General features: G+C 46.2%; 1 protein-coding gene and 1 long non-coding RNA gene across 7 annotated transcripts in view; one reads left to right on the plus strand and one right to left on the minus strand.

The window, feature by feature from the left end:
• Positions 1-18702, minus strand: part of PPM1A (protein phosphatase, Mg2+/Mn2+ dependent 1A) — a 52897-nt gene extending 34195 nt beyond the window's left edge. For 2 of the 6 annotated variants that reach the window (XM_070065029.1, XM_017349342.3), the window contains exons 1-2: positions 15437-15575; positions 14651-14803 (exon numbers count right to left, since the gene is read on the minus strand). Coding sequence is in view for 2 of the 6 variants with exons in the window: in XM_051825939.2 (XP_051681899.2) it covers positions 18387-18600 (214 nt within the window). In the remaining 4 variants the exon portion in view is untranslated. Of the gene's footprint in view, positions 1-14650; positions 14804-15436; positions 15576-18386 lie in introns of those variants that run through there. The other 4 variants (XM_070065028.1, XM_008271819.4, XM_051825939.2 and 1 more) reach the window with 3 other exon arrangements.
• A 28-nt stretch (positions 18703-18730) lies between these two features.
• On the plus strand, positions 18731-22546 carry LOC127484658 (uncharacterized). Its single transcript, XR_007911807.2, has 3 exons — positions 18731-19344; positions 21373-21500; positions 21813-22546. It is a non-coding gene; the product is annotated as an uncharacterized lncRNA (long non-coding RNA).
• Positions 22547-23135: the final 589 nt, after the last annotated feature.

Here is a 23135-nt window from a genome sequence, read left to right on the forward strand (position 1 = left end):
CGGAGCAACCTCTTCTATTTTCCCTTCTTGCTTTTATTTATTTTCACTTAATTGAAGGAGATACAGAAAAAAAGAAAGATCATCCATCCACTAGTTCACTCCTCAAATGTCCATAACTGCTGGGCCTGGGCCAGGCAGATGCCAGGAGCTGGGAACTCAATCAGGGTCCCAAGTGGGTAGCAGGGACCCACCTGTCTGAGCCATCATTTGCTGCCTCCCAGGGTGCACCAGCAGGAAAGCTGGTCTGAAGCTGAGGGGGACTGGAACCCAGGCACTCTGGAATGAGGTAGAGGCACCCCAATGGTGTCCTTGGTGCACCACATGCCTGCCCCTGCCTTCTTCCTTTCAATTCTTCATCCTTGGATTTAGTAGGAAAATAAGAAGGCAGAGTTCAGGCAAGTCATATACAAAGGGAAACATTTCAGTGAATTCATACAGGTCTGACTTTGAGAGGCAGAAGGGAAATGGCCACCACTTTAGGGCCAAGCTGAGGGGCTCCCGAGCAACCCACAGAGAACAGCACTGCTGGAGAAGAGCATTAAGTCCTTGGAGTTCTAACACCAGTAAAGAGCCTGATTCTTTATTTAAACTTGGATACAGTCCCCCAATTACTATATAATTTTCCTGGTCAGACAAGAAGGAAAATAATCATCATTTAAGCTACAGAAGAAGGCTAACTTGTCCAAAGTTAGCTATCTAGGAGACATACAAGACGTGTATAAAAATCACTGACCAAAAGTTTACCTATGTTCTATTTACATGAAATACCCAAGGTAGGCAATCTATGGACAAAAGGCAGCTGACACAAGGCTGAAAGGCCTGGGAGAGAGGAGAATGGGGAGTGACTGCGAATGAGCACAGGGTTTCTTCTGGGGATGATCAAAATGTCCTGAAATTAGATTGTGGCGATGATGGTATAATTCTGTGAAAGGTATATTAAAAACTACTCAACTGCAAACTTTAAATAGGTGAATTTTATGATATATGAGTTACGAAGTTGCTTTAAAAATTACAGTTTTCTATGTGTTTCATTTAACATTAAAAGGCTAAAAAGATGGATCATACAAACTACTATGAAAAACACTTAAACATTTTTCAAAGTTACCTGAAAATTTCTCAGCTGCCAAATATTTCATCTTATAGCTTAAATACTTACTTTTCAACTAAATATTTACTTTCAACAAATTAACAGTCACTCATGATTCTAATGCAAGTTAACTAATAATGAATTAAATGTGCTACAAGTTGAAAGCTTAAAAACACAATTTGAAAAAGCAAACTAAAATCAGTAATTGGACCAACCAAAATAACTCAGTTACAGCTCTTGTATGCTAAAGATCATTTTTCTTACCCTAAAATTATTTAAAAATAATTAGTCTTTACCAAGCTAGGTAAAAATTTACAAGTATTCAATCAACGGCCAGCTTGCAACAGACCCTGACAGAATTTCAATTTCACAAAGTGCACGTGATACATTCTGAAAACTGTGAGACAGAGCTTGTCCATTTTGATGTTTCCTTCATGCGGTATTTTTTAAAAAGTCTTATTTATTTTATTTGAAAGGCAGAGAGAGCCAGCAAGCAAGCAACCCGCCAGGCACATAGGTGGCAGGGGTCCAAGTACTTGAGTCATCCATTCCTGCGGCAGGAAGGCAGACGGGAAGCGGAGTACCCAGGACTAGACCCAGCACTGTGAGAGGGCAAACAGGAATGCCAGCCCACGTGCGCAACTTTTTAATTTATCAACACCCAGACATGCGCTGTAATCTGAATTACATATTTCATAAGATAATCTTAAATTTCTACAAAGGTATGTATGTATGTACTGTGTAATTTCTTTAAGTAAATTTTCTAAGTATCTAATGGCCTGGAAATATCTACACTGAAGGGCTCCAGTGACTATGAAAATTAGATACTAACCTATCTTCACCAACAATTATAGTACAAGCAAATCACTGAAAAGATTCAGATGGCACAGTTCTGTTATTTACAATCTCAGTGTGCCTCGTGTGCTAACTAACCCAGCGTATCAGTTCTGGGTAACTTGCCTCCAGATTCAGAAGCAGATTCATTCCTAGTGGCTGGTTTTCAGTCCCTGCACACTTGAGGACTCAAGAGTCAGACTGACCCAGAAAACAAGCAACTTTCTAAGCCAATTCATTATTTTTTTCTTTTGTTTAAAACAAACAAAAAACACCCTCACACAGAGCATTTGTAAGTGTTTGCTGATGAAAGAAGGGGAAAACAGAAATTTATTTAAAATTGTGATGGTAAAAGGTTCATTCACATACAAAATCCAGGGATGCTAAGTATTTGAAGTGAATGAAAAGTCCCTGCTGGGGAAAACAGAAACAACCAGAAGCCTTTGCCTCTGACAGACTTTGGCTGCTACAATCTAGCATTCTCCAAAACAGAATCACCACTGAGTCCATGAACTATGATAGGGGATGCTATGATTGTAGAGAAATGGGTCCTGGGAAAAGAATACTGTGTGAAAGTTCTTTGCGTTTCTGGCTTAAAAAAGAAATCTGTCTATCTACTTCCTGTTCCTAACAGCGTCACCTCAAACGACAGAGCCCAAAATTACCTTTTCAACCCCCTGCCCCTTCCTTGTCTCAGGAAACAAACCCCTCCCACACACACACCCAGGGCTGCCAGAACAGTTTCCCTTATCCTGGCACCAACCCTGTGAACACCTCTCATTCAGATGTTAAGATCACATGCTTCTTTGCAGTGTGTAGCACGTACTGATATTTGATGAATCTGTGGCACAAGCTAATGACAAGCCTTTATTTTGATGTACTCCTTATTAACGGAGTTAATGATTCTTTTCTACACAGGAAAAAGCATTCATTCCCATAAAAGTCAACTGTATCCTATCATTCCTATCTTGTTCACAGAATAATTTTACTTTGGTTTTATTCCATACTGAAATATAATGAGTTTTTCATTAAGAAAATATTCGACCAAAAACAAACTTGCAGCTTCCCAATAATTTTCAGATTATTTTCGAAAATGACTTTAGGGGCCGGCGCCTGCAGTGCCAGCATACCATATGGGCACTGGTTCAAGTCCTGGCTGCTCCACTTCCCATCCAGCTCTCTGCTATGGCCTGGGAAAGCAGTGAAGGATGGCCCAAGTCCTTAGGCCCCTGAACCTGCATGGGAGACTCAGAGGAAGCTCCAGGCTCCTGGCTTTGGAACACGCAGCTCTGGCTGTTTGGTCAATTGGGGAGTGAACCAAAGGATGGAAGACCTCTCTCTGCCTCTCCTCTCTCTGTGTAACTCTGACTTTCAAGTAAATAAATCTTTAAAAAAATGACTTTAAAAAGTTTCTCAACATTAGATACACAGTTCCATTATTAAAAAAATGCCCTGTAAGGTATATTTGGAGGAGATAAAGAGAAAAGTTTTTTTTTTGTTTTGTTTTTTTACAGGCAGAGTGGAAAGTGAGAGAGAGAGACAGACAGAAAGGTCTTCCTTTGCCGTTGGTGAACACCCTCCAATGGCCGCCATGGCTGCCGCGCTGCGGCCGGCGCACCGCGTTGATCCAAAGGCAGGAGCCAGGTGCTTCTCCTGGTCTCCCATGGGGTGCAGGGCCCAAGCACTTGGGCCATCCTCCACTGCACTCCCTGGCCACAGCAGAGAGCTGGCCTGGAAGAGGGGCAACTGGGACAGAATCCGGCGCCCCGACCGGGACTAGAACCCGGTGTGCCGGCACTGCTAGGCAGAGGATTAGCCTAGTGAGCTGCGGCGCCGGCTAAGATGTTTTTATTATTAGGTGACAGCCACCTGTTCTCTGTCCCTATTTATCTGCTCATTCATTTGAAATGGATTGTTTTAAGAAGTATTTTCTATGTGAGTAGCAAAGTATAAGGTAATTTAGAAACAACAGGATTTCTGGGAGGTAGAAACTTCTCTTTCAAGGTCTCTTAGAAAAAAAAATCTTTAACTTCATCTTGGAGTTTTATTGTATAAAACACACTAGGAGGTACCAGTGCTGTGGCGCAGCGGGTTAAACCCCAAGCCTGAAGCACCGGCATCCCATATGGGCACTGGTTAGAGTCCCGGCTGCTCCTCTTCTGATCCAGCTCTCTGCTACAGTCTGGGAAACCAGGAGAGGATGGCCCAAGTCCTTGGGCCCCTGCACCCATGTGGGAGATCTGGAAGAAGCTCCTGGCTCCTGGCTTCGGATTGACACAGCTCAAGCTGTTGCAGCCATCTGGGGAGTGAACCAGCGGATGGAAGACCTCTCTGTTTCTGCCTCTCTCTGTAGTTCTTTCAAATAAATAAATCTTAAACACACACACACACACACACACACTAGGGCAGGCATTGTGGCACTTCATGTAAAGCACCCCTGGGGATGCCTACTTCCAAGCTCAGTGTGTCTGGGACTGAATCCCACCTCTGCTTCCCATCCAGCTTCCTGCTAATGCACACCCTGGGAGGCAGCAAAGGATGAATCAAGTACTCGGGTCCCTGCTACCCACAGGGGAGACACAGAGGGAGGGGAGACTCGGAGTTCCTGGTTCCAGTTCCCACCCCAGCTGTTGCTGGCAGTGGAGGAATAAACCAGCAGATGAAAGATTCTCCCCTCACCCCCCAATGCCTTTCAAATAAAAATAAACTTAAAAAAAAAAAACAAAAACTTATAATCAAGGAAACCAGTACAAGATCACTGTAGATGCTGCCTATGTGTTAAAAAACTTACAATATCAGGAAGCATTTGAAGATGAAGAAACACAGAGTAAACTATGGCTTGACCACAGAACAAAAGCTACCACTCTAATAAGGGCCCCTTGACAGTCAAAACATACTCGGCAAGGATAATATTCTACTGCTTTACAAAAAGTGATGACACTGTCATAAATTTAACATTCTGAAGCATGATGGCATACTGCAAAGATTTTTTCTAAAACCTTATTAAGTTCTGAAATTCTGTTTAAAAACAAACTACACAGTAGCCATGCTTATCATTTATCCTTAATATTTTCATTTCTGTATTTTGAAAACAAAGGTAACCAAGCTGCATCTTTTACAGATGTAATAACAAACTTGGTACAATTTTCTATCACTCATACCAAAGAAAAAGTGCTAAGAATACAACACAAAGTTGGGAGTGAATTATGTTCTTATTCTTTGAAACAGTATATTAAATAATATATTCTTCAATTAAAATAACATATACTATGACTCAAAAAATGTTTATCCACCTGCCCACCTGAAGCAGTCATATCAGATGAAAACAAAGCACCAGCCTATATTTAAACTGGATTATACGTGATCTATGCTGTCCAATCTGCTCCACTTCTGGCTCCCACTCAGTTTTCTCTGTCTTGTTTTCAATACAAAGTAAGCAGACACTATAATATACTGTAGAACAGTATATAAACAGTCATACTGAGAACCTGTTTAAAATGAAATGAAACAAGATCCCTATTTTTCAAGGAATTTATTTTCAATTACCTTAACACTAAAATTTCCATTTATAATACAATCTCCATAGTAAGTCCAATTAGGTAGCTTGTGTTTGAGATACCTTCTTAAACTCACTAGGAACTGCACTGAACAAAGAACCAATGAAATAATTTATGACAGCAGGTTGCTAAACAGCAAACAGGAATAAAATAGGCCATAAAACAAAACTGTGTTTGGCTTCAGGAACTCACTGTATTATACTCATGTCTTACATGCTTTAAAAATTTTTTGCATTTGAGAGGCAAAGACAAAGCTCCCATCTGCTGGCTCACTCAAAGGCCCAAAAGTCTGAAGGTGGACTGGGGAGCAAAGCCGGGAGCCAGGAACACAAGACAGGTCTCCCCTGTGGCTGGCTGCACCTCCACCATTTGAAGCATCATCATTGCCTCCCAAGATTTGCAGTAACAGGAAACAGGAGGCAGGAGCTAAAAACGGAAACCGAATTCAGGCACTGCAATGTGGGATGCTGGCATCTGAACCACCAGGCTAAAAGGCCACTCCCTTACACGCTTTGTTTGTGTTAAAAACTGTAATAGCTCTGGGTGAAAAGTTCTAATGTAATTTTCAAATTTAGTATAGATTGCCATCTCAGGACCCAACTCAGTCAAAAGAGTCACTCTGGGCACGATGGATCCATATATACAAAGACTTCTGACAACTGTCATCCAATACACGACAGTTGCAATAAAAGTGCAATGACCCAGATACAGAATTATTTTGCAAAATCCAGGGATATGTATTTGACTTCTGTTACTAGCTGTGAAACTGTATTGGAGCCGGTGCTGTGGCATAGTGGGTAAAGCTGCTGCCTGCGGTGCCGGCATCCCATATGGACGGCAGTTCAAGTCCCAGTTGCACCACCTCTAATACAGCTCTCTGCTATGGCCTGAGAAAGCAGTGAAAGATGGCCCAAGTGCTTGGGCCCCTGCACCCACGTGGGAAAACACAAGAAGCTCTTGGTTCCAGACTGGCCCAGCTCCAGTTGCTGTGGTCATTTGAGGAGTGAACCAGTGGCTACAAGACCTTTCTCTACCTCCCTCCCTCCCTCCCTCCCTCCCTCTCTCTCTGCCTCTGCCTCTCTGTAACTCTGCCTTGCAAATAAATAAATAAATCTTTAAAAAGAAAATGAGTTGTGATAAATGAGAAAACTAAAGCTGGAGAAAAGAATTCCAGCCTATAAATTAACATAAGCAAAGATCCCTGGAGAGAAAAAGCAAAGGGTGTTTTTCAGAGATACAAATGCTCCAGTCTGATTAAAATCAGTTCTAACTTACAAGTCAAGGGGACCAGTGAGGCAGGTAAAGCTGCTGCCTTCTTGCTGGCATCCCATTTGAGCACCAGTTCAAGTCCACGCTGTTCCACTTCCAATCCAACTACCTGCTAAGCCTAGGAAGGCAACAGAGGATGGCCCAAGTGCTTACGACCCTGAGACACACAAGGGATACTGGAAAGAAGCTCCTGTTCTCAGCCTGGCTCAGCCCTGGCCATTGCAGCCACTTGGGAAGTGAACCAGTGGATATCTCCGACCCTGTATCTCTCTCTGTAACTCTTTCAAATAAATAAACTTTATTTTTATTTTAAAGGTTTATTTATCTAAGAGGCAGAGAAAGTGAGGGAGACACAGAGTGGGGTTCATTGGTCTACTCCCCAAATGGCTAAAATAGCTGTAGCTTGGCTAATCTGAAACCAGGAGCCAGAAGCTTCTTCAGGGTCTCCTACATGGGTGGCAGGGGCCTAAAGACTTGGGCCATCTTCTGCTGCTTTCCCAGGCCATGGCAGCAGGCTGGATAGAAGCAGGACAGCCGGGATTTGAACTGGTGCCCATATGGGATTCCGGCACCACAGGTGTCAGCTTTACCTACTATGCTGCAGCCCAATAAATAAATCTTAAAAACAAGATAGGAATGTAGCCAATAAACATGGAAAAATGCTCCCATCAGCAGTCACTACGGAAATATAACTTAAAATGAAATACCATTACACATCTGCTAGAATTTTAAGCAGGAGAAACTCAAATATCCATCAATAGGTAAGTGACTAAATAAACTGTGGGATATCACTAGTCAGCAACAAGTTATAAATTACTAAAAGGTGAACAACATGGATGAATTCCCCCCAAAAATATGCTGAGCAAGTGAAGTCAGACACAACACATTACAGGTTCTCTTATTCTGTTTATATGACTTAGTCGGCCCAAACGTTTGGGTCCTGGCATGCACGCACGTGGTGGCAGATCCAGAAGAAGCTCCTGACTCCTGCCTTCGGCCTGGCCCAGCCCCAGCTCCACCTGTTGCAGCCATTTGGAGAGCGAGCAAGAGAAGGGACGATCTCACTCAATCCCCCTACTTCCCTGTGTAACTCTGACTTTCAGATAAATAAATCTTAAAAAAAAAAAAAAAGAAAAGAAAAGAAACCATACTAAGACTTCCCAACATTATTCTAGGAGCAAAAGGGAGTCACTGGAGCACAGAGAAGAGAAAACTGTAATTTAGGAAGCACTTTGTGATGGTTTCTAGAAGAGGGAGGAGAATGCAGGGCCGGAAGCTGCTGGGGAGAAAGACCAGACGGAGTGCTAATACAAGTCTCTTGGTTGGGGATGAGTTAGTAAAGACCTGCATCATCCCAAGACAGCTTTTCAGTCTTAAACAACCTAGGACCCACATAGTAAAGCCTTAATGTCTTATTAAATATAATATATATATTAAAGCCTTAATATCTTTTGTGAAGACTCTACTTTGAAAAAAAGTAAAACAGAAAGAACTGAGCTAATCAAAATAATTGTTTCCTTATTCTCCCTCATTTCCTTCCTTCCTTATCAATCTAGTCTGAAAATTCACCTTTGCTTTATTACTGTTAGTCTATGCCCTGTTCAGCCATCTATTCCTTCCAAACCAACCAATGCTTTTCCAGCTTCACATTGCCACAAATAATCTATGCATATTCGACTCTCTCTTATCTTAATTTCCAGTCTGTTCATACGCAAGCACTATATACCCACAGCCTTCACAGCCTCTTCTAAATTCTCTACTCAATTTCTTCTACTTTGGCTCTCAGGTTCACTGCCAAAACTACTCAAAGACAACCAACCTCCCACCCCCACCAAGTCCACTCCCCGAAGTATCCCAAATTTCATATCCTCACTTAAAGCTGCACTTTCTTCATGGCAGAAAATGTCCATCATAATCAGAGCACTGAATCTTTAAAGTAACCTTAATGAGAAAGGCGTTTCCACTTGACAGATAAGAAAACTAAGTCTTGGAGAAAATGAAGGAGCCAACCCAACAATACCCTACCAGGAAGTGGATGAGCAGCAACACAGGCACTTCTGACTTTCAAGGGCTACTGTTTTTTGGTTTTTTTTTTTTTTTGACAGGCAGAGTGGACAGTGAGAGAGAGAGACAGAGAGAAAGGTCTTCCTTTGCCGTTGGTTCACCCTCCAATGGCCGCCACGGTGGGCGCGCTGCGGCCGGCGCACCGCGCTGATCCGATGGCAGGAGCCAGGAGCCAGGTGCTTTTCCTGGTCTCCCATGGGGTGCAGGGCCCAAGCACCTGGGCCATCCTCCACTGCACTACCTGGTCACAGCAGAGAGCTGGCCTGGAAGAGGGGCAACCGGGACAGAATCTGGCGCCCCGACCGGGACTAGAACCCGGTGTGCCGGCACCGCTAGGCAGAGGATTAGCCTAGTGAGCCGCGGCGCCGGCCTGTTTTTGCTTGTTTTTAAAAGACATTTGTTCACTTGAAAGTCAGAGTTACAGAGAGAGAGAGAGAGGGAGAGAGAGAGATCTTCCTCCCACTGGTTCACTCCCCAAATGGCAACAGCCAGGGCTGGGCCTCGTTGAAGCCAGGAGCTTCATCCAGGTCTCTCACTTGGCTGGCAGGTACCCAACACTTGGTCCATCTTCTGCGGCTTTTCCCAGGCCATCAGCAAAGAGCTGTATCAGAAGCGGAGCAGCTAGGACACGAACAAGAGCCATTAAGGGATGCTGGCATCACAGGCAGCGATTTAACCAGCTATGCCACAACATGGGCACCCTTCAGGGATACTTTTACCTTATTCTCCTATAGGGGACCCTCAGTGAAACTGTTTTGATTATATTTACACAAACATTTTTCTAGGTTCTTCATTAAGGGTATTAACCATCTGAAACTCAAAACTGATTACATTGTTCAATCTGAGCAATGGTAGTTGATGAGATCGAAGTTCTAGCTCTGTTAACTTCTGAAACTTTGGAAATAAGAAAGTGGACTTAATTTATTAAATGTTTTCTGAATGTTTTAGAAAGAATTCTTGGAATAGAAAACTACATAATCAGAAGTACTAACATTCAGTTTTTGGGACTGGCACTATTGTATAGTAGGTTAAGCCTCTGCCTGTGGCACCAGCATCCCATATGTGTGCAAGTTCATGTCTCGGCTGCTCCTCTTCCAATCCAGGTCTCTGCTATGGCCTGAGAAAGCAGTGGAAGATGGCCCAAGTGCTTGGGTCCCTTCACCCATATGGGAGACTCCAAAGAAGCTCCTGGCTCCTGGCTTCAGATTGGCTCAGCTCTGGCTGTTGCAACCATTTGAGGAATTAACCAGCAGATGGAAGACCTCTCTTCTGTCTCTCCCTCTCTTAGTAACTCTACCTCTTAAATAAATACATCAAGTTTTAAAATCTTGATTTATTTAAAAATCAGATTTTAAAATTTTAGTTTCCAGAACTAAGAAGGCTCATCTAACTGGGAAGATCCTACTCAGAAATATTGTGAAAATATTTTTATATCCACAAATCTGATCCTGTCAATTGGGTTTTCTGTGCCTGTAAGGTAGACACTCAGCACCTGGTATCTGTGGGAGAATAGTTGCAGGTTCTCCCTCTAAGCAGATACCAAAGCCCAAGGATGCTGGGGCAGGCATCTGGTGTAGTGGTTGTTATGCGCAGGTCCCGAATGGAAATACCTGGGTTCAATTCTCAGCATCTCACTCCGCCTTCCTGCAAACACAGATCCTGGGAGGCAGTAGCGATAGCTCCTGCTACTCACACAGAAAATGTGGACTGAGTTCCTGGCTCCTAGCTTTGAAGGCCCCTGACCGCGGCCACTGTGGGTATTTGGGGAGTGATCCAGAAGATGGGATGCTCTCTCTCAAATTAAAAAAACATAAAAATAATTGCCCGCTTTTCTAAAAAAGGTCTGCAGGTGCTTAAGTCCTTTATATAAAATGGTGATGTACTTGCATAGAACCTATGCACATCTTCTCATCTACTTTAAATCAGCTCTCCATTACTGATAATACCTAATGTAATATAAATAGCTATTACATAATATATATTGCTCATACGGATGGGGAAGAGTCCCTACATGTTCAGTACAGAAGACACTCTTTTTCAAATAGTTTTGATCCCATGATTCTCTTGATGAGAAATCCACAGGTATGGAGGATCAACTGTAAAACAGAGATACGGAGATAACATCATGTATTTTAGAGGACTGAAGCAAAAAACTAAAGCCAGATACAAATAAATGGTCAATGAACTATGGCTTTTATTATTTCCTTTCTTCTGCATCTAAAGGTAATTCAGTCTTATAGGATTTAAATTCAAATTATATCAACCACAAAAACTGACTTTCAATCCAGATCCTAAATAAGAACACAATGTAAACATGGTCAATGGATCCTCCCCCAAAAATAAGAATTACAAAAACTCAGGTTCCCTCCTTTGTACATTTACTCAAGGATGGAGTTGGTGTTGCAGCACAGTGGGTTAAGCCGCCGCTTGCAATGGCCAGCATCCCATATAGGCACTGGTTCAAGTCCTGGCTGTTCCACTTCTCATCTAGCTCCCTGCTAATATGCCTGGAAAAACAATGGAGGATGGCCCAAACCCTTGGGCCTCTATACCCATGTGAGGGACCCAGATGGAGTTCGTGGCTCCTGACTTCAGCCCAGCCAGCCCCCACTGTTATAGACATTTAAGGAGTGAAGCAAGGAATGGAAGATGGATTGATGAGTCGACCTCTCCCTCTCCCTCCTTGTCCCCACCTAATCCAGCTCCCAGCTAAAGCGCAGAGGAAACTCCCAAGTGCTTGGGCCCTTACACTCATGTGGGAGACCCAGATGAAGTTCTTGGCTTCAGATTAGCCCAGCTCCAGCCATTGCACCCATTTGGGGAGTGAACCAGCAGATGGAAGACTTCTCTCTTTCTCTTTCTCTCTTTCTGCCTCTGCCTCTCACTGTTAACTCTTTCAAATAAATAAATCTTTTATAAAGAGGAATACCTACAATATCTCTAAGACTATAAACACAGTACCAACAAAGACCAATTTATTGATAATAATTTACTTGTAGCTTTCTCAGTTTCTTAAAAACTTATCAAGTCTCACGTTTTAGACAGGTATACAGACAGTCACTCAATCACTTCCTTTCTCTAGTTCCTCCTACCTGCCTCAGCAAAAGAGCTAGGAAGAGATTACCTAGATAGAACAAGCAAAGGACAAAATCATCAAAGAACATTTGAGTGTTCTGGAGATTGGTAACAAAGTATAAAACTGTTATTTGTATAATGTGGCACCCATTAGAGTGAAGGAAGACAAGAGCTCACGACTGCAACTTAAGTTAACTCCAGCTTCTTTCATATAAAGGAGAGAAGCAATCCCAGGTCAGAAAAGTGATATATCCTGGCAAATAGCAAAATAATAAATGAAGCAAACAAAATTAACTTTTTGCTGTTGACATGGAAGACAGGACACACTGTAACACAAAAGCATTAGCCAAGGTATAAAACGACACTTTCATATCACCCTCTCCCCTCCCAAAAGAGCCATATATTTTGCAGGGCCACACCTTGCTTTATCATCTTAACTCTTACAAAATTCTGCTTGGGCAGACTTTCTTACATGGCTATCTCCTGATCTGATGAGAGACAGAAAGTATGCAAGAATACCACTAGTCAGGTGCCCAGTTAAAAGCAGAACATCATTTGAGGGGACCATCAAAGTATCACCTTGTAATTAGTTCTACATGAGCACAGATGCACACCTTAAAAAATTAATCCAGCTCTCTTTGGGCATTTCAGAGACAACAGCTTCCTGTGGACACATGTCAGTCTTCAGTTTAAAATTTAAGATAAATAAGCATTCATAGTTAAACTCAGCCATACATTCTTTTAGCTATTATAAACTGTCTTGGTGTAAAGTGAAATTACAAAATTACAAATTCAAAGACTGTAGCTATCTAGGAACTTCTCAGCAATATTGACCATATAACCAAAGGATGTTGCCATAGATTTATGTTTAAAAATGAAGTATTAGCGTTGTGTGTGTGGGTGCAAACTGTTGAAATCTTTACTTAGCATAGAGTTGGTCTTCTGTATATAAAGTTAAACTAAAAATGAATCTTGATGAAGAATGGGATGGGAGAGGGAGTAGGAGGTGGGACGGGAGTGAGGGTGGTGGTGGATATGGGAGGGAAGAACCACTATATTCCTAAAGTTGTACCTATGAAATTTGCATTCATTAAATAAAAGCTTTTACAAATAAAAAATGAGGTATTAGGCAACAATTTTCCCAAATGAAGGCTTATAAAAACAAGATAATCAAGAGCCAAACTGAATGGATAAGAAAACCTTCCAAATGTGTCCTTGCATCAAACTACCATGGGCCATGTGCCTGTTCAAACTTGTAGCCCCAAACACCCTTTGCCTCCCATGAAATTTCCAGCCTCCACCCTCTCAAGAGTTTCTCTAACTTCCCAACCCCCACAGAAAAATCAGTAATGGCCATCTCCAGAAATAGCTTTCCTTGAGACAAATCCCTAACCTAAACAAAAATCAGCCTTAGCACTCTGGTTCATCTGTGACTAGCAAGTATTGATTTGTAAAGGTATGTTAAGTAGACACACACTGTTGATGAGAAAAAAATGAGTTGGACCATTCACGTGACTGTATGATCTACCCCTCTGCTTTACTAATTTGGAAGCTGAGATCCAAGCAGGTTAAAGGACTTCCCCATGGACACATACTCTGGAGCACAGCCATGACTAAACAGTTCTTGTCTGGGGCAGTGTTCCCTTCAATCGGTTCTACTGCAACTATGGTCATCATTTCAGCCCCTTCCTACTAAAACATAACAAGATACAATCTGTGTGGAAAATACATAAAGAAAACAAGCCCTGTAAGATGCACTCTCTAGCACTCAGCCGCATCATTTCTCGAATGTGCAGAGGTAGCTACCTTCAAACAGTATCAGTCTCAATGCCCCTCTTACAATCCTTTCACTGATGTGAGAAGCTTAATGTGATCAAATAAAAACATCCTAAGCATGCATTCCACATGCACTCCACTGTTGTTTTAATAACGTGCTATTACTATTATCAACTTCTAGGTTAAGAGTAACCAACCCTGGTTAACCAGATACATGTATGTCACACCTAAATTTAAGAGTTACAGTATCAGGCCAAAAATGTTACTTTGTACTTCAAATCACATATTGGCAAAGGAAACATGACATCAATTATGGTAATACCTAAGGTTAGAAAACAGGGAGTAGGTCACTATCTCCCCAGTCTGCAATTCCTGTAAAGCAATTAACAGAAGTATATTCTCTGAAAAAGGCCCATATGTAAAAAGGTAAAAGTGAAGTGTTTCAGTAAAGGGGGGCGGGGGCTGTGGGCCACGCCCTGCTGTCCCGACAGCTCTGTAACCCTTAGGGCTCAGAACACAACTTAAATAAATGAACCCCAGGGATGGCCTTGTGCCCCAGGTAAACATCCCATACGCAGGTGCTGACTGGAGTCCCAGCTGCTCTGCTTCCAATCCAGGTTCCTGCTCATGTGCCTGACACGGGAGGGAAGACGGCCCAGGCATTTGGGCCTCTGCTACCCAGGGGATGGAGTTCCTGGCTCCTGACTTCGGCCTGGTCCAGCCCAAAGCGCGGCTGCTGCAGCCATTGGGAGAGTGAACCAGCTGATCAAAGATCTCCCTCTCTCCGTCACTCTGCCTTTCACACAAATAATCCTTTCAAAGAATTACATGCCTCTTCTGAGTGCTTTGCAACTCAAAAGCGGTTGTTTAAAAACCTCAGTGTGAGAGCTTGGGAAAGAGTATGCCTTTTTCTCTAAGACCCTTTTTACACGTCTAGTGTTTTTTTTTGTTTTTTTTTTTGTTTTTTTCCCAGTAATGTCAAACTCACTTATTCCTCCAGCCACCTCACATACTCTTCCAATCAGTCCTTAAAACCCATGTGTTCGCTGTTTTTCCAAGCAGCAGGCAACTTGGGCACTCGGATCCCTGGGCTTGGACAAGTCGGGTATGACCTTCGCGGATTTCTAAGCACAAGGTGGTGCTTGAAGAAGTGGGCAGAAAAAATACAGCTCAGGTGCTGAAATTCTCAAAACGCATCCGAAACTGCGGGAGGCAGAGGGCTGTCCGCAGCCGGCTTGTCTTTCACGAAAAAGCCTCCGAGTTTATTTAAAAAGCCACAAGCACAACAGAACCACAGCTCAACCAGCCCCTACCATCAGCAACTTCCACCCAATTCTACACGGTTAAAAGGGACAGGAAGCCAGAGGACTCGGCTCCAAGGGATTTGCGCGATGCCTTTACTAATGAATGGGCCGGCGGCAGCCCTGGGTCGAGCTCAGCCCTGCCCCCCTGGAAAACCTTAGAGCTTTCTACACAACCGGCCAAGCCCAGCTCGGGGGGCGGCCTCCAGCCCGGGGCAGCCGGGCGCCGGGGCGCGCGGGCCGCCGAGAAAAGTTCCGCGGGCCCGCGGCCCTCGCCCAGCGCGGGGGCCCGGGGGTCGCGCCCCCGGCCCGCGCCGGGCGTTCGTTAACCCCGGGAGGAGGCCGGGCCCGGGGGTGGAGTTGTCGCGTCTCCGCCCGGGAGCGCCGGCTTGTTTACAGGCCTCAGGCCTGGCCGCCGCCGCGCAGGCCCGCGCCCGCCGCCCGCCCGCCCTCGGCCCGAGCGCCGCGCTTACCCGGAGCAGCCGCGGGCGGGCGGGTCCCCTGCGGGCCGAGGCGGCGGCGGCGGCGGCGGCGGCGGCGGCGGACGGGAGGAGCCGGGCTGCGTCCGGGCCCCCGGCTCTCGGCGCCCTCGCGGCTCAGATCATCCGGGCGTTGGAGCGGGAGGCAGAGAGCGGGTCCCGGAGGAGGACGAGGAAGAGCCGAGGACTCATCGCTTTCCCGCCCCACCTGCCTGGCGTCCCCCCACCCCTCCCTCCCTCCCCAGCCACCCGTGCCCGAGCTGCAGCCGCCGGAGCACCCGAAGCCGCGGGGCCGGGCCGGCGCCGAGACCACTGCTTCTGGAGCCTCCCGCGCGCGCTCCCGTCCCTAGCGCCGCCGCCGCCTCTAGCGCGGCCCCGCGCAGGCGCGCTCACGACGGTCGCGCTGCCCTTCCCCCACTCCTCCGCCAGCCCAGCCCCGCCCCGCCCCGCCCCGCCGGCCCCCGCGGCCGCTACAGCTGTGGCGCGGCGGAGCAGCTGGAGAGACCCGGATGTCGGAGGGCAGGCACTGCGGCTGCAGCCGGCGGGCGGGGGCAGGGACGACTGCGGTGACGTCACTGCCTCGCGCGGCGTCTTCCCTGCGGCCCTCCTGAGCTGAGGCAGAAGGGAGGGTTGGAGTCTCTGGTCCGAGCCCAGGCGCGGGCCTTCGATACCTCGCTGACGGTGGCTGGATGAAATGTACGAGAGCTGGGAGCCCCAGGGCCCGAGAGCCGCGGGCCGAGCCAGGGACTCGGCTCTGCCTCTGGGGGGTCCGCTCTCGCCGCCCGGCTCCTCTGCCTGCCTGCGGACGCGGTCCCCGCAGCCCCGACGCCAGGCCCGGAGCTTCTGACCCTCGGGCGCCTCCGTGGCGCCGCAGTGACCCCCGGGGACCTAGGCAGGGGCCCGGGCCGCACCGGCTCTCCCACCACCACCACAATGCTCATGGGACTCTCCGTTGTGTTTATTTGCATTGGCTGAGACGGTCACGTGGCTGTGTCCCGAGGGCCCTCAGGCGACCTCCAGGGAGGTTGAGGGGACGGAGGGCTTTAAACAATGTGGAGGAGCTGAAGTTGGTTGACACTGCACGTGCAGGTGGCCAGAATCCAGTCAAGCGAGCTAGACGACGAGAACCCGACCCACGCGGCTCGCGAACGCGGCGGGTAGAATGACACACACCCCGGGCAGCCAATGAGCGGAGGCCGGGGTGCTACACGTCACCGGCGCGCGCTCCCATTGGCTGGGCTGCGGCCCGCCCCCCTGGCCCCAGGCTCAACCTGCTCCTGGCCTTGGCTCACGGCACATGCGCAGGAACAGAGGTTCGAGTACACATCGGTATTTTAAAAAAAGGTGTTCTGGCATGTATAAAGGAAAGAAAAAACTGCTTCATTGTAGGGGGCAGGTCTTCAAAAATAAATAAATAAAAATATTAGCCAGATTCAGTTCTGACGAGTGGAGGTAGCTTGAGGAGACCTTTCTGTAGCAACCTTGCTACTTTGTAGCTCCCAAAACCAAGTCATTGCCCCAGTTGTTAAATCCAGATCGTTGTACTGGCTGCTTGTTACCATTTACCAAAAATCCCTTAGCTGCTTGTCAAGTCGCAAAAGCCACCTCCGGGTTTTTCAACAGGACTTTTGGGGACAAGTTCTGTTCCCTTCCCTTTTGGCTCTGTGACCTAACAAATACAATCACTAGTCACTGCCAGAAGAAATCTTCAAGAAACCCCAAAAATCACCCCACTCAGTATCTTTGGGGTGAGAATTTCTTAGAGTACCATGAAAACAGATCACTCTCAGGTATATAAAGTAAAAATAAAATCTATGCGTTTGTTTGGTCCAAGTGTCATTTGAGGTCACATTTCCTAATTCTCCACACAACTGCCAAAAAAAAGAGGGGGTGGTTAAGGGGGAATTAGATCAAAGATCTTTGAAACTCTGCCTTATTGGAATCCTCCATACTTCAGACAAGTAACAGCATGATTAGCATGCTAGTATACTCATTAACATTCTGAAGTAGAAAAGACCATGTGGCAGCCACCCTTTGGAGAGCTCTAAAAAAACAAATTTTCGTATTCATAAGACAGAAGCTAGAGCCCCAGTGGCACCAATGGATCAATAGAGAACTTGAAGATCTTGCCTATCTTCCTTTGCTCTGTGTTCCACGCCAGCAAAGAGAATCTGGGTCAATTGTAGCAGAAGCAGAAAAATAGGAAATGTGAACATACAAAGATGTTTACCTTGTCTGTTTAGTGTAACCCAGACCACCAAATAAAGCTACACCTTGTTTCTATTATCTCAGTACACAGTGTGCAGGCGATATTTTGCTAAGACCAGAACATGCATGGGTTGTAACCCTAATATTTTAAAATTTGAAACAAACAAACAAAAATCTGACTATATATGCTTGATATTACATCCCCTTCGCCATAATTAAGTCATACTAAGGGAGAATAAAGCTGGATGTTGGTAGAGGGAGAAAATGGAAATGGAGTTTAGAAGAGTTTTCCTTGTTTTTTGAACCAGGAACAACTTTGTTTGAGCCACCATCTTGTATCTGAGATGTTTCACAGGATGTTTTTGCCATGACTGTCTTTGAGTCACTTTTCTAGGTTTACTCTAAAACCCTATTCCTGCTTCGGAAATGTTAGCTAACACCCTAGTAACTGGGAGACTTGGGGTGAGGGCACGGGCTCCAGAGGTGAGTCTAAAGTTTAGTCTAGTTAACAATAATCGCTCCCTTTCCTCCGCAATTGTAACTGGAGGAAATCCTCTAATTACTCCTGTGAACGCATCCAGGAGTCAATGAGACAGCTTGGCCTGGGCCTCTCAGAATGTGGCTCAGTGGTTTAAGTGGCTCCTCTGTGGGGACAGCTGTTCCCGAGCCATCCCGCCCTTTGACACTGCAACCAGAGTCCAGGCTCTTCCTGCCTCCCTCCCTCCTCCTCCGATACCTGGTTCAATATTCTTTCTCTCCAGGATCCTCCTCAACTGCCCTCCTCGTCTGGCCCTTCCTCCACCGCTCTCCTTTCTCCTCTTCTTTCTTCTCCCATTCGGCACCCTTCTTCTCTCCTTTGCCCCGCTCTTCCTCATTCTTCTTGTCTTTCTTTTCTTTATCTTAGTCCAGAGTACACCTTCTACCACCCATTTTCTCGCCAACCCGAACATTTGAGGGGCTACTATCCTTAAACTAAATTAGTTTGGGTGGGGGGTGTACCCCCCACCCGAATCTGCCTCCCTCCCACCCAGCGTCTATCGCGTTTGAAAACCTTAGCTCTCTCAAGGACTATCACGGAATGAGAAGGGCTTAGAGAATCCTGTCCTTTGTGACATCACTGGGGCAGTCCCTAGGGTGGGGCAGGAGGCCATCCTGTGCTGCCATGGTGGCTTCCTCTGGGGCCTTGGGAGAAATGTGGGCAACGGCCAAGTCCAGGATGGTCTTCGACTCAAGAAAATCGCATCCATGCGTGACCAGAGCCTTAACACTGGTGTGGATCAGAGAAGCGCCTCTGCTCACAGAAAGTGATCATGTGCCAGGCATCATGCCGAGTACTGGAGGCAGACAATGACATCAATGGACTGGGGCTCCTGCCCCCAAGGAGTTGACATTAAAACGAGGGACGTGGACAAAGATGTAAGCAGAGAAACAGGGAATTTCAGAATGAGATCAGTGCTATGAGGGCAGTAAAGAGGAAGTGACGATGAGTGCTCAGGGCAGCCCTCTGGGAGTGGTAGCATTTGAGCTGAATGGTGAGAAGGAGTCTGCTTTGTGAAGCACCAGCGGGGAGCTTCCCTGGCAGAGGGCTCAGCGTGGGCGCAGGGCCTGATGCCGGAAAGAACTTGGCAGAAGAGCTGTGTGCCATCAGAAGGGAGCTGAGCCAACTCAAGGAAAATATTTCATAGTCATTCAAGGTGAGACAGTGATTGGGATCTTTACTATAACAGTTAGGAATGGGGAAGGGTATAACCCTTACAAAGTAACTTGGTGAATTGTTTGATCTAGGCCAAAAAGCAAGGCAGCCTTGACAATTCTAAGTCAAAACTAAGAGGACCCATCTCCACCTATTGAAATTGAGAGGTATTCTGCAACCTGGTAGACTACCCAACAATGGATAATTTATATACTTTCAGAAATTAGCTTTTCTCCCAGGATAGGAAGCTGTTCTTATTAAGGCTAGTGTGGGGCAAGCACTGTGTTGCTGCAAGTTAAGCTACCATTTGGGACACTGCGTTCTGTAGGGGAATGCTAGTTTGAGTCTTGGCGACTACACTTCTGATCCAGCTCTCTGCTACTGGGCCTGAGAAGCAGCAAATGACTCAAGTAACTGAGTCCCCTGCCACACAGATAGAGTCCCCCGCTCCTAACTTAAACCTGGCCCAGCCCTGGCTGTAGCAGCCATCTGGGGAGTGAACCAGCAGATGAAAGATTCTCCCCACCCGCACCCCCGTCACTCTGCCTTTTCAAATAAATAAATCTTTTTTTTTTTCCTATGACTAACAAAATTGAGAGTGGCTTTTTGAGAGCAGTTCTGCTTTGTGTTTGGTGTCTATTGGCATTACAGAAGATCTGAAAGATCTAAAAGGAAACCACCCTTTGAAGGTGGCAACACATTTTACACTCTTACCTATGGTGGCCTGGGAAAACCAGTGACGAGGCGGCTGTCATAATAAAGCCTTTTATTCTGTATGTGGCTTTGCAGTTGACAAAGCAGTGCCATGCAGATCAGCTGTTCAACCCGCTCAACAATCCTTGTAGGCAGGGTAAGAACTGTTACCTTTATAGACAAGAATACTAAGCATCCCAAGGTGACACAGAGTAACAGTGTCACTTCGTGTTTTCTCCCACGTGCTACTGATCCTCGCTAGCTTTCTCAGGCTAGTAATAAAGACAGCAGAGAGAGACAGCAGTGGAAAGGGCCCTAAATGTGTCTAGAAGACAGAGCGTAGATCAGGCTTGTCACTGGCTCAGGAGAGCAGATGGTTAGATTTTTAGGGATTTTGCCAACTGTTTGTTAAATATAGCCACTATTTAAAAATTCGAGCGTATAAACTTACAACTAAAAATTAAAATTTTCAAAAATTGATGTATTTGTGTGGCAGAGAGACAGACACAGAGAGAGTGCCCCCATCTGCTAGTTCATTCTCCAGATGCCTACAGTGTCCAGGGCTGGGCCGGGCCAAAGCCCGCAGCAGAAATCCTACTACATGAGCCATCATTGTTGCTTTCCAGGGTCCCACGCTGGTGGGAAGCTGGAATGGAAAGACAGCCACAGCCAGGAATGAAACCCAGACACTCTGACATGGAACACAGGTTCCTTGACCACTAGGCCGGGCATTTGGCCTCTAATTATATTTTAAGCAAAGGGAGGTAATGTATGGCAAAGCCTCACCACTTCCAAATTACTTTAATGTGAAAGTACTTCCAGTTGCTAGCGCTGTAGCGTAGTGGGTGAAGCACCGCCTGAAGTGCCGGCATCCCATATAGGCACTGGTTCAAGTCCTGGCTGCTCCACTTCCGATCCATCTCTCTGCTATGGCCTGGGAAAGCAGTAGAAGGTGGCCCAAGTCCTTGGGCACCTGCACGCGTGTGGGAAACCCAGAAGAAGCTCCTGGCTCCTGGCTTCGGATTGACACAGCTCTGGCCCTTGCAGCCATCTAGGAGTGAACCAGCAGATGGAAGACTCTCTCTCTCTCTCTGCCTCTCTTTCTCTCTGTGTGTAACTCTGCCTTTCAAATAAATAAATAAATCTTTTTAAAAGAAAGAAAGAAAGTGTAACTGTTATTGTAAACACATAGCAAGAAATTTTAATAATAGCCACTCGACTCTGTTCATTCGATGTTTTATACAGTCTTAGTCTCAGGTTCACACTAGAGTTGTCAATTTCAGGGGCCAAAGTCATTCTTTCCAAGAGTTATTTCAGCTTCTGGTCTTCATCTCAGGGAAGAACTGTGGATACCTATGAGAATGTCTGACCTCAAAGTGGAGGAGGCGGGGCCTAGTGCTCATTCCAGGCCCTGGCCATGCAGCAACAGAGGAATTCCTAATGCTGGCGTATATAAAGCAGAAGGTGAGAAAGTGAACACACACACATGCGCATAGGTGGGGAGTGGGTCAGAAGGAAAAAGGGGTTGGGGGAGGGGAAGTAGATACAAGGCACCTTGGCATCACCTCCGGCCCTGCTCTCCAGCCTACGTGGGGTCTTCCCAGTTGTTGGCCTCTTCTATCATGTTGGAAGGGGAGTGGCTATTTACATAGCACCTCCCCTCCCCAGGTGCCCCGTGAAGAAGATACATCCCAGACATGTGAGAGAGGGGCTTGTGGCTTGCAGGCACCTCCAGCTCGGTGTGCCTAGCTAACTTCCTGCCTTATCCCATATCAGGAGGATACAGCTCCCTACTGGACCCTGCCATGTGAATTTTCTCCTTCACACTCTCTGCACCAACAGTGAGCATTTGGTTCTGAACCTAAATTCTAGATTTTTCTTCTATAGAACACAAGCCCTACTTTTATAATTTATGTGTTACAGTATCCTATAGTTTTATATTACAAAACTTGAGTTACCATGCATTCTAAAGAGTTTACCTATCTATCTATCTATCTATTAATCTGAGAGGCAGAGAGAGTTTTCCCATCCACCTGTTCCATGCCCCAAATGCCTGGCTGGGCCAGGCCAACGCTGGAAGTTGTCTCCCATGTGCATGTCAGGGATCCAACTACGTGAACCACTGCTGCTTCCCAGGGTCTGCCTCGTTAGGAAGCTGACGCCAGGAGCTGGAGCCTGATATCAAACCCAAACACTCGGATGTGGAATGCAGGCACCTTAACTACTTGGCTAAGCACCTGCTCCTTACCTTGCATTTCATTCCATCAACAGACATGAAGCCCCTGGAATATACAAGGCACCACTCTGGGCACTGGAAATACCCATGAAGAAGAGAAGTAGCTTTCGAAGAGTTGATATGGGGTCTGTGGGGTCAGAAAACAAGCAGGATCATTGCAGAGAGGGCTAAGTACTGCAAAGGATTTAGAGCAAAGCAGAGCATGAGCAGCAGGGTGGGAGAAGGGGTGAAGGGAGGGGAGGGTATTTTGGCTGGGCTGGGCAAAGCCCAGTTGGAGGAGCTGGTAACTGTGCAGGCCTGAATGACAGGAGGAAGATGCCATGGGAATCTGGGGGAAGAGTGTCCCAGGCCGGGAAGAGGCCCTGGGGTGGGCAGGGGCTTGGCGTGTCCAGGAACAGACTGAATTCTGAGATGTCCAGGATTTGCTGAGACATGGAGGCTGCAACATACATAGGCCAAAGGAAGGAATTTTTAATATTATTCTAAGTGGGATGGAAAAGCTACTGGAGTTTGTTAGCTTTTTGTTAATTCTACTTAGCTCACAGTTTCAGAGGTTCATGTCCAAGACTGGGCAGCCCCATGGTTCTGGCTTCTGATGAAGACAATGGATGGTACAGTGGAGCATGGGCAGAGAGGGATTACAGGAGTTGGGAGGCAGGGAGACAGAGGGGGCAGGACAAACTAAGGCTTTCATTCCAGACCTCTCTAATGCGAACTACCTTTTTTGTTTGTAACATTTAGTTATTTATTTGAAAGTCAGAGTTACACAGAGCGAGAAGGAGAGGCAGAGAGAGAGAGAGAGAGAGGTCTTCCATCTGCTGGTTCACTCCCCAATTGACTGCAACAGTCGGAGCCGCGCTGAT

This window comes from Oryctolagus cuniculus, chromosome 20 (genome assembly GCF_964237555.1).
Source record: "Oryctolagus cuniculus chromosome 20, mOryCun1.1, whole genome shotgun sequence".
Taxonomy (NCBI): Eukaryota; Metazoa; Chordata; class Mammalia; order Lagomorpha; family Leporidae; genus Oryctolagus; species Oryctolagus cuniculus.